Here is a 12,638-nt window from a genome sequence, read left to right as displayed (position 1 = left end):
TTCTTTTGCTCAATGGCTGCAACATGAAAGCTGAATGCAGATGTGCTGATTGGAGACTGATGTTGTTGCATGCTTGCCTGCTTGCCTTGGGAGTTTGGAGAAGATTGTTATATTTTGCTAATTTGCTATGAAGAATTATAATTCTCATTACAAGTTTTAAATTTGTAACTTGTAAGTTGTAAGCTAATCTGCTGTAAATTTGTATGTTTTGAAGTTTCAGTACTAGCTTAGTAGCTTCTAAGTTCTAACTTGTAATTTTGTTTATTTGATTATATGTTTACAGTTTTATAAGTTTACTTATGTTATTTTTGCTGTCAAGTAGTTAATAATTACTAGTTAGTGGCTTTTAGTACTTAAGTAGTTCATTAGTTAGGTGTTCCATGAATTGAATACCTCCCAGAGTCAACAATCTGTGACACCGAAACAAGATTCTTCTTCATACCTGGAACATGATAGACATCCTCCAGAGAAACATCAGAAGCATTTGTCCTAACATAATGATGTCTTTCTTCCATTACATGATGTAATGAATTATCAGCAGTGACGACTGCTCTATTCCCATTATGCGGACGAACATTTGATAGTAAGGAGACATTTGCAGTTGCATGGTGAGAGCAACTTGAATCAATAATTCAATCTGTACTATAATTTATAGAAGCAGTATTACCTCGTTGCTCAACTGAGCTTAGAATAACAGGTTGATCAATAGCTTCAACAGACAAACAATGCTCCCACTCAGGTTGCTCAAGCTTGGCAGGTTCATGTGCCACATTCACCCCTGCGAGGTTCACACGACAATTTTGCTAAATATGACCTGATTTCCCACACCGACTGCACACCACTCTCACGCGACAATTACGCTTTAGGTGTCCCTGTTTTCCACACCTATAGCAACTTTTGTTGGTGCCTTTGGATTGCCCTTTTGTTTTAGCCTGCTTGTTATCACTAGAAGGTTGTTTTGAAGAAGAATTGCCCTTCGTTTTGTCTTTTGTATAAAGAACATTTTCCACTTAAGGGAATGACTGCTACTATCACCAATCATCTGAGCCACCAAAGCTTCCTGGTTGGCAATGAGATTCTCAAGCACAACGATAAAAGGTTGTGTCGCCCAACCTTGTATCGAAGAGATAAACGGCATGAACTCCTTACGCAGTCCACGAATAAGACAATGCCGCAAACGAGCGTCACTAATTGGCTCATCTTCATCCAATTCTGAAATTTCAGAACACAAAGATTTGACTTTCACAAAATAATCTGGAATGGAAAGATTACCTTGGACCATCCCAGCAAGTTCGTTCTCCAAATATTGGAGCCTCATCGTGTTCTTACGGGCGAACAACTTCTCAAATGTCTCCCACACTTCTTTAGGAGACCCTTTGCCACGAAAATGCTCAATGTAATCCTTATCGACAGACGTCCGCAAAGCAAACAAAGCTTTGCCACACTTAATCTTCCACTTCCGTCGTAACTCGGCATTCTGTAGCGTATCTGCTGGAATTACCTCCTCACCAGAGACAAGCTCCCACAAATCCTGCCCTTGTAGATAAGCTTCCATGCATTGCCTCCAATAACTAAGTTATCACTAGTAAGCTTATCAATAAAAATACTACTGCCATTCATTTTTACTGAGTGACGAAGTCAAACCTGGGCTCTTAATACCATGAAACAAGATATATATTTATACGTAAATGTTTACAGGAGTAAAGAAGATAAAATCAGTGTTTATTTTTCTATTGTGAAAACTGCATAGACAAGCAGCTTAAATACATAGAAAAGACCTCAAAAAACTCAACTGAACTATAACAAGTCATAATAAATTATTTCTCCTAAGTAATAGTTATAAGCCTATAATTCTAAACAAAAGGAAGACCATAACAGACAAAGACCAGAACAGACTAAAAACCAGACTAAAAATAATAATCGAGACAATAATAGTAAAGATAAAATATGCAGTACGTTGTATGGCCTGATATCCTGATTATGTGTGTAAACTACAACGCTCTTTGTACGGCCTAAAGCAGGCCACACGTGCATGGTTTAAAAGATTACATGATTTCTTGCTTCGCGTGGGTTTTCGCCCCTCGAAGATAGATGTGTGCTTGTTTATCTTTGATTCTGGACAGGTCCGTGCCTGTATTGGTCTAGGTTGACGACATCATTTTGATGGGCAATAACCTGAGCATGGTCGACGGTGTCATGCAACAGTTGGCTACGACATTTCAGATTCGGGATCTAGACATGCCTCGTTTATTCTTAGGGATTGAAGCAACATATACACAAGATGCCTTAATGTTATCTCAACAACGCTATGTTACTGAACTTTTGCGAAAAGCAGGCATGGAGTCTTGCAAACCCTTGTCAACACCTAGCGTCCTTTGTTACCAGGAAACAGCGCACCGTGGCCCGCTCCTCCACCGAAGCCGAATACAAGGCCGTCGCTGATGCGGCGGCAGAAGTTACATGGGTTCAATCACTGTTACGTGAACTCGGCCTACAACCGCCAACTATTCTCATTCTTTGGTGCGCTAATCTGGTCTTTCATGCACAGACCAAAAATGTAGAAGTGGACTATCATTTTGTTCGTGACAAAGTAGCGTCTGGCGGCCTCAAAGTCAATTTTGTCTCCACTCGCGACCAACTCGCCGACATATCCACTAAGCTACTAGCTTCCTCGCACTTTAGTGATCTTCGTTGCAAGCTGGGCGTGGTCCCTTGTCCCCCGTCAACTTGGGGGGGGGGGGGTATTGAGTAGTAAGAAATAAATGTTTAGTTAGAAGTCTTTGGGGTTGTTTTCTATTTTCCTGCTAGACTGTGTGTATATATATCTTTGTAGTTTTACCGTGTTTATTCATTCAATACAAACATTGTTTCCTAATCATAGGGGTGTTCATATTGTTATTTGCACCGCCTTGGTCAAATGTGATTTACGAGATGCAATTAATAATTTTTTAATTAAAAAAATTAATTAATTAAAACATTAAAAAACATAAAAACCTGAGGGGTTGCCTTCTCAGAAGGCGAGGAAGGTTTTTTTTTTTTTTTTAATTTGGATTTTAAATAAAAATAAATAATAAATATTATATTTTTAAATATAATGTTTGAATAAATTTAATGAAGGTGGTGCAAATAGAAATTTTCTATTTACAGCACCTATAAAGCTATCACACCTATTAAAATGTGGTGCAAATATCAAATAGGGTGGTGCAAATAGAAATGCCCTATTGTGGCAGGAGACATTGTCCCAAATAATAATAATAATAATAATAATAATAATAATAATAACAATAACAATAACAATAACAATAACAATAACAATAACAATAACAATAACAATAACAATAACAATACCAATACCAATACCAATAACCAATACCAATACCAATACCAATACCAATACCAATACCAATACCAATACCAATACCAATACCAATACCAATACCAATACCAATACCAATACCAAAATACCAATACCAATACCAATACCAATACCAATACCAATACCAATACCAATACCAATACCAATACCAATACCAATACCAATACAATACCAATACAATACAATACCAATACCAATACCAATACCAATACCAATACCAATACCAATACAATACCAATACCAATACCAATACAATACAATAAATACCAATACCAATACCAATACCAATACAATACCAATACCAATACAATACCAATACCAATACCAATACAATACCAATACCAATACCAATACCAATACCAATACCAATACCAATACCAATACCAATACCAATACCAATACCAATACCAATACCAATACCAATACCAATACCAATACCAATACCAATACCAATACCAATACCAATACAATACCAATACCAATACCAATACCAATACCAATACCAATACCAATACCAATACCAATACCAATACCAATACCAATACCAATACCAATACCAATACCAATACCAATACCAATACCAATACCAATACCAATACCAATACCAATACCAATACCAATACCAATACCAATACCAATACCAATACCAATACCAATACCAATACCAATACCAATACCAATACAATACCAATACCAATACCAATACAATACCAATACCAATACCAATACCAATACAATAAATACAATACCAATACCAATAAATAAATACCAATACCAATACAATACATAATACAATACAATACCAATAGTAATAGTAATAGTAATAGTAATAGTAATAGTAATAGTAATAGTAATAGTAATAGTAATAGTAATAGTAATAGTAATAGTAATAGTAATAGTAATAGTAATAGTAATAGTAATAGTAATAGTAATAGTAATAGTAATAGTAATAGTAATAGTAATAGTAATAGTAATAGTAAATAGTAATAGTAATAGTAATAGTAATAGTAATAGTAATAGTAATAGTAATAGTAATAGTAATAGTAATAGTAATAGTAATAGTAATAGTAATAGTAATAGTAATAGTAATAGTAATAGTAATAGTAATAGTAATAGTAATAGTAATAGTAATAGTAATAGTAATAGTAATAGTAATAGTAATAGTAATAGTAATAGTAATAGTAATAGTAATAGTAATAGTAATAGTAATAGTAATAGTAATAGTAATAGTAATAGTAATAGTAATAGTAATAGTAATAGTAATAGTAATAGTAATAGTAATAGTAATAGTAATAGTAATAGTAATAGTAATAGTAATAGTAATAGTAATAGTAATAGTAATAGTAATAGTAATAGTAATAGTAATAGTAATATAATAGTAATAGTAATAGTAATAGTAATAGTAATAGTAATAGTAATAGTAATAGTAATAGTAATAGTAATAGTAATAGTAATAGTAATAGTAATAGTATCCATTTTGGTCCCTCGACTATTAGATAATAATAGTTAATACCCATTTAGGTCTCTCGACTATTAGATAAAAGAACATTTTTGCCCATCTCTATAACGGTGGATGGATGACAATCGTATCAGAGGATTAAATTGGGTATGATTTTACAAGTTAGATGAATATATTGGGTACTTTTAATAGTATGAGAATAAATTACGCATTACATAATAGTCGAGGGACCAAAATGGGTATTAACTCTAACCCCAAGTATATATAATTTCCAAACTCTAACACTACCGACCTTAACCTCTAAAGTCTCATTCTAAATTCTGATTCAACTATAAACATTGCTATTAATCATTGTTTAATTATTTACTAATTGTTCTTACTATTATAATATTTAATGATGTGTTGCGAATTAATTAAGTAAGTTGATTGTTAACTATTTATGAAATAGAAATAATATAATACAAATGAGTTTTTAATGCTATTATGTTTGCATTGTGGTGATATATTTGTGTAGTTATATATTATTAGTTTTGTATTAGGTATATTTCTTAAATTATTTTAAAATACTTATCAAAATTTTTAAAAAACCTTAACATGTAGGCTTTAAACAGGCTCAAAGCAATACTTACTTTGAAACATTTTTATTAAACTACATATTAAACAGACTTTTAATTAAGTTGTTTTTGGACATTTTACATGTTAATCTAAACATCTAAATTTTTTAAACTGCTGATGGCCAAACAAGGACATTGCGACGTAGTTTTCACATCAATTTATTGTGTGATTTGAATACTCTCTTTGTCAACAAATCCCCCTCAATTAAGTAGTTAATATGATTGACTTAATTATATTTTTTTTATTTTTTCATGGTATTAATAAAATAATTGGTAAATAAATATATAGCATTATTTTGTATTATAACTTTGATATTTAATTAAAAACTAGTGTACAAAAAAAGATAATAGACAATGTATTCAATATAATCAATTAATGAATTTGATTGTAAAGAATTTTACATTGGAGAAAAATAAAGACAATATAACTAACGAAATTATTTCTTTTAATTAATTTATTGATAATGAAGAATTTATTTATTTATTTTTGAATAAAGACATTGTAGTGACAATGCAGAGAATATAATCAATTGATGAATTTGAATGTAAAGAATTTTTACATTGGAGAAAAATAAAGACAATATAACTAATGAAATTATTTCTCTTATTTAATTTATTGATAATGAATAATTTATTTTTTGAATAAATACATTGTAGACACATAATTCTAAATTAAAGAAATGCATATGTATTATTTTTTGTTGTAGCTACTAAATTATTTAATTTAATAATTAATTTAATAAGAGTAAAATATAGTTCTAATTATGCTAACTTTCATTGGGATATGTTCACCTAAGACCTTTCTTATTGAAACCAATGAGTAAGTTAATGGAGCATATAAGTTTTAATAGAATTTTGATTGTGATGAGATTCGAACCTAGGACCTTTCTTATATATTGAAATCATATAATTAAAGATAAATTTGAGAATATCAATGAAAGATTAAAATCTGAACAATCTGAACCATTCATTTGATTTAATAATTTGATGGACATTTTTTCTACACATTATAGACCTAACTTCTTTTGGCTCTTATTAGTATAATACACAATAATAATAACAATTATTATATACTATGTATTCTATTATAATAACAATAACAATAATTATTTATTCTGAAGAACCTTAGTATTAGTGTTAAGGAAAGAAATCACAGAAATCACAAGAAATCACATAATTCTTCTAGCAAATATTTTCTCTTGTAATCTTGGTTTCATTATTATTATTATTATTCTTATTGATTCTATTTCCTTTCTCTGTATCTTATAGTTTGTATATATAGGGGTGTACATCTTCTGTAATGGACAACAGAGAATAATAGACAGTTCATACATTTCTTTACATGGTATCATTCCCAGGTTCTTTATCCACGCCCTCTCCTTGCATTGTTCCTGTCGTGTGCCGCTGCCGCCATGACAGACACGGAGGTCGTCGACGCTGACAAGAGGGACGCTAGCAACAACGACGACGATGTCACGATGGTACGTCGTCGTCGTATCTCTCCATACGATCTTTCTCCCAGCGATAACCCGGGTATGCTTCTAACCCAAGTTGTTTTGAAAGGAGATAATTACGATGAGTGGTCTAAATCTATGAGACTTGCTCTTCGTGCCTGAAAGAAGTTCGGATTCGTTGACGGGTCTATACCCTTACCTGTACCGACTTCTGATGATGTGGATGATTGGTGGACGAACCGTTCATTGTTGGTATCCTGGATACGTAACACGATTGAACCAACGTTGCGTTCCACGATCTCTCATGTTGAACTTGCATATACTCTTTGGGATGATTTGAAGGCTCGTTTTTTTCTGTAATTAATGGGCCACGGGTTCAACAACTTAAGCGCGAGTTGACGGAGGTCAAACAGAGGGGTCTCACCATAATGGCCTACTATGGTAAAATGAAGAAATTGTGGGACGACAATCTTGTTGATGTGGATCGTTATCCTACTTCTGTGTGAAAAAATTGCACTTGCCAAATTGACGCTTTAGACAAAAAACGTGAAGAAGAGCGTGTTCATCAATTTTTGATGGGCTTAGACGAAGGGGGGTATGGTTCTATTCGCTCACAGCTCCTGTCTCTTGAATCCCTACCTACTGTGAGTCGGGTTTATAATATCTTGGTCCAGGAAGAGACGGCTCGTGTCACAGTCCATGGTACTAAAGGAGGCACCAGTGATGCTGCGATGTTTGCAACTATCAAGGAGATTACATGCACCAACTGCAAGAAGCCTGGCCATACTATTGACACATGCTTTAAGCTGATTGGCTATCCAGAAGGATGGTTTGGTGGTCGAAACGGGGGACGTGGTGGCCGTGGCAGCAACCGCGGCGGTGGGAGAGCCGGCAGGAATGACGGTCGCGGTATACCCGGACAACATCCCGGCGGACAGGTGACAGCACATGCTGCAACCGCCGACGCGTCACTCACCGCTTTTCCGGACTTCGACAACCTTACTCCCGAGCAGTGGAATACAGTTCGTCATGCCTTGTCGTTGTCTCCAACAAGGTCAACTTTGAATGAATCGTTGTCAAGTATTCCTTTACCTCGCTGGATTATTGATACATGGGCATCAAATCACATGACAGAGAATATTAATTTATTGAGTAATATTCAGCAAACAGACCCTTGTACCATTGGTTTGCCAGATGGAAACCGGGTTATATCAGTGAAATCAGGAACGGTCTGTTTGACGGACAATTTGATTTTGATAAATGTTTTATTTGTTCCTGTTCTAAGTTGCAATTTGATATCTGTTTCCCAAATGACGAAGGACTCGAAATGTGAAGCACGTTTTACAGACAAATCTTGTGTATTACAGGACCTAAAGACAGCGATTGGTGTGGGTGAATATAGAGAAGGACTTTACTACTTCAACCAAGATGGAAAACAAAAAGCGTTTAATGCAGTTAAGGAGCATAGTTTTGATTTATGGCATAAACGTCTTGGACACCCCTCATCTCGTGTTTTTTCTTTTGTCCCTTTAGCAGTCTCTATTAAGAACAGTTGTTTAGCTAATAATTGTTGTGAGATTTGTGTACGTGCTAAACAATTACGTGCTAGCTTTCCTATTAGCATTCAGTATTCTAGTGGCATTTTTGACACGGTGCATTGTGATTTATGGGGGCCGTATAAAATACCAAGTCTAAATGGGTCTACATTTTTTTTTTTGACAATCGTCGATGATCATTCTCGCGGAGTTTGGGTATATTTGTTGCAGTCAAAACGCGATGTGGTCCCTATTTTCCAACAATTTTGTGCTATGGTGACCCGTCAATTTGAAAAATATGTCAAGTGTGTTCGGAGTGATAATGGGACAGAGTTTGAAGGGTTGAAAGAATACTTCCGTACACAAGGCATCATATATGAAACATCTTGTGTTTCCACGCCTCAACAAAATGGAAGGGTTGAACGAAAACATCGTCACATCCTCAATGTGGCGCGGGCACTCCGATTTCAGGCTTCTCTACCTATAAAGTTCTGGGGCGAGTGTGTTCAAACAGCGGCATATCTCATCAACCGGACACCTTCTTCTTTGCTAGGGGGGTTGCTCCGTTTGATAAAATTTATGGACGGGCTCCACCTTTATCTCACATTCGTGCTTTTGGTTGTAGATGTTTTGTGCATAATCAGAAGCAATATGGAGACAAATTTGCTGAACGGAGTATTCCTGGAAAGGGTGGCGTGTTTATTGTCCAAACACAGGGAAAATTATTGTTTCACGAGTTGTTATTTTCTCGGAGAATGTGTTCCCCTTTTCGCAGGAAACAGAAGAAGACTCGGAGTCGCCACCGCCTAGCCAGGACAACCTTATCCCCGAAGAGGAGGAGGAGTGCGTGGATAGTGTTTGGCCTGTCGCCGGTGCCAGGACACCCGTCGAACCAGCCACCCAGACCAACGACTTGCCCATGGGCGGTACTACTACCGGCAGAGACGAGGTGGCAGTCTCGGAGGTGGGCGGAACTGCTGCCGGCAGAGATGGGATGGCAACCCCGGAGGTTCCAGTCCCTGTTCTAGTTTATCCGATGCACAGGGTCGAGGACGGCGAACGCGTACTCCTAGTGTTCACCTTCCAGATTATGTAACATACACAGTCATTGGAGCACCTGACACATTGTGCAAGTATCCTATCACTACCTATATTGGGTATGACAAGTTTTCCTTGACTCATAAATGTTATCTTGCTTCTCTTGATACCGAAGTAGAGCCCATAAATTTTCGTCAAGCAATTCAGTGTGAACCATGGAGGAAGGCTATGCGTGCGAAAATTGATGCTTTGGAGAAGAACGACACATGGACACTTGTACCTGCTCCCAGACACAAGAAGCCACTTGGGAGTAAGTGGGTTTACAAAATAAAAAGAAAATCTGATGGGAGCATTGAGCGCTACAAGGCACGACTGGTGATATTCGGCAATCATCAGGTTGAGGGTCTTGACTACAATGAGACCTTTGCCCCGGTAGTAAAGTTAACGACTATTCGCACTCTTTTTTGCTGTGGCTGCAACACGTTCATGGGAGCTACATCAAATGGACGTACATAATGCGTTCCTTCATTGCGACTTAGATGAGGAAGTTTACATGAGGCTTCCACCAGGGTTCGCACCGTCACAGTCCAACGTGGTGGGCAAACTCAAGAAGTCTCTTTATGGGCTAAGACAAGCCCCACGGTGCTGGTTTGCAAAATTGTCAGGTGCTCTGAAAAGGTATGGTTTCACACATTCCACATCTGATTATTCGCTGTTCTCGTTGCACAGTGATCATGGTGTGGTACATGTTTTGGTGTATGTTGATGATCTTGTTATTTCGGGAGATAACACAGTTATGATTGCCAAGTTTAAATCCTACTTGACCTCTTGTTTTCATATGAAGGATCTTGGTACTTTAAAATATTTTCTTGGTATAGTGGTAGCTCGGAATTCTTCTGGTATTTTCTTGTGTCAAAGAAAATATGCCCTTGATATCATTTCTGAGACAGGTCTACTAGGTGCTCGACCACTGGGTACTCCTATGGAACCCAATCATCGTCTTGCTTTATCTGAAGCCCCACTTCTCGATGATCCCAAACCATACCGTCGCCTAGTGGGGCGTCTAGTTTATTTGTCAATCACCCGGCGAGAGTTAGCCTATGCTGTCCATACTCTAGCTCAATTCATGAAGGATCCCCGTGATGATCATTGGAAAGCACCACTTGGAGTAGTGTGCTATCTAAAAGGAAGTCCCGGTCAAGGTATTTTTCTATTCGCTAAAAATACTCTACAATTAACTGGCTGGTGCGATTCAGATTGGGCAGCTTGCCCTTTGACTTGACGATCGTTAACCGGATGGTTCGTTCAGCTAGGCGATTCTCCCATCTCTTGGAAAACAAAGAAACAAACCACAGTTGCACGCTCCTCAGCCGAAGCTGAATACCAAGCTTTGGCCGCAGTGACATGTGAATTGAAGTGGTTAAAAGGTCTTCTTCATTCTCTTGGGATACACCATACGGCTCCTATGCACATTCGTTGTGACAGTACCGCTGCTCTTCACATTGCAGCGAATCCAGTCTTTCATGAACGAACAAAGCACATCGAGGTTGATTGTCACTTTGTTCATGATGAGCTATTACAAGGTGTGATACAAACGGAGCATGTGTCTACGACACAATAGTTGGCTGATATTCATACAAAGGCGTTGGGAAAGACACCCATGGAGTCTCTTATTCCCAAGTTGGGCATCTCTCTGTTACATGCTCCAACTTGAGGAGGGGGGTGTTAAGGAAAGAAATCACAGAAATCACAAGAAATCACATAATTCTTCTAGCAAATATTTTCTCTTGTAATCTTGGTTTCATTATTATTATTCTTATTGATTCTATTTCCTTTCTCTGTATCTTATAGTTTGTATATATAGGGGTGTACATCTTCTCAAATGGACAACAGAGAATAATAGACAGTTCATACATTTCTTTACAATTAGGCTAATCTCTATTTGCTAAATCAAGTGGATAATTTTGTAATCATTATACCCTGCACCACGGTGCACATAGCACTGTGCGCCTCGCGCCTCCGAAAATGACGTCGTTTTGTTAAGTTGTGTGGGGAGTCCACGCAATAGAGTGTAGGTGTATTATGTTATATAATTATGTTATACAATTATGTATATTCTGGTATACAATTATGTACATTATTTTATACAACTATGTACATTTTTTATACAATTATGTACATTCGAACACGCGATTTTTTTAACAACTAAAAATTTATGTGTATTCTGTTATACAATTATGTACATTTTAGTATATAATTATGTACATTTTCAAAACGTGAATTTTTTTTAACAAATTAACAGCAAACACGGAAAAAACGAATTTTTTTTTTAAAAAAAAAAGTGCAAAACGACGTCGTTTTGCACCAGGGCGCACAATACAATGTGCACCCTGGAGCACGATATAAATTACCATAATTTTGTGTTTCAAATGTTTATTTGTGTATATTTTTATTCTTCAACCTAACCAAACACTATTAACATACTAGTCTTTTCTATTTGCGATGCGCAAAAATATATGCCCAATATTTATATTTTTTAAAAATAACTAACAAATCCCTTCTAATTAAAATCTATATGAAATCAAATTTATTTATTATAATAATCAAATATATAATGTCTACAAATATTATTATCATTAAAGAATATAAGAAAATATATGGTTGATGCATATGCATGGTAACAATAATAGAAAAAGATACGGAAGTTTGGGGAATTTTTGTCCAAAAAAATTATATTGTACAACTCTAAAAGCACAATGTACAAAATGATTGACATTAAAAACATGGACATAAATGAAGGATATAACTTTAACTAAAATTTATTATGTTTTTAGATTAAATTTAATAATTATTAACCAAATAACTATTCTATAAAATAAAATATTAAACAAGATTTGGATAGGAGCTGCGCGAACGCAAGCCCCCGCTGCCACAAATTATGACGTAGGCTCCACCTATTAGGTAGTCCTTAGCCTAATGCACCTCCAAAGTGCAATGAAGGTCACTAGCCTAAGCCATGAGCCTTGATGATCGCTCATTGACTCCGTCCAGGTAAGTATGTTCTTTGTTGTTCCTGAGCCCCTTTTTATTAGGCGCTGTTGAACTCCTGCTTCCGTTTTGTTTCGATGTGGGATATAGGGAACAAGAATAGCATCTTCTTTG

At 35.9% G+C, this 12,638-nt stretch overlaps 1 protein-coding gene across 1 annotated transcript; it reads left to right on the top strand.

Moving 5' to 3' along the window:
* Nucleotides 1–6,861: 6,861 nt before the first annotated feature.
* Nucleotides 6,862–9,992, top strand: LOC109193375. Its single transcript, XM_019344229.1, has 4 exons — nucleotides 6,862–6,982; nucleotides 7,441–9,113; nucleotides 9,214–9,501; nucleotides 9,606–9,992. The coding sequence occupies exons 1-4, from the start codon at nucleotides 6,862–6,864 to the stop codon at nucleotides 9,990–9,992; spliced, it is 2,469 nt and encodes an 822-aa protein (XP_019199774.1).
* Nucleotides 9,993–12,638: the final 2,646 nt, after the last annotated feature.

The sequence above is a fragment of the Ipomoea nil genome, unplaced genomic scaffold (assembly GCF_001879475.1).
Source record: "Ipomoea nil cultivar Tokyo-kokei standard unplaced genomic scaffold, Asagao_1.1 scaffold1869, whole genome shotgun sequence".
Taxonomy (NCBI): domain Eukaryota; kingdom Viridiplantae; phylum Streptophyta; class Magnoliopsida; order Solanales; family Convolvulaceae; genus Ipomoea; species Ipomoea nil.
This window is presented reverse-complemented; position numbering and strand designations above follow the sequence as displayed.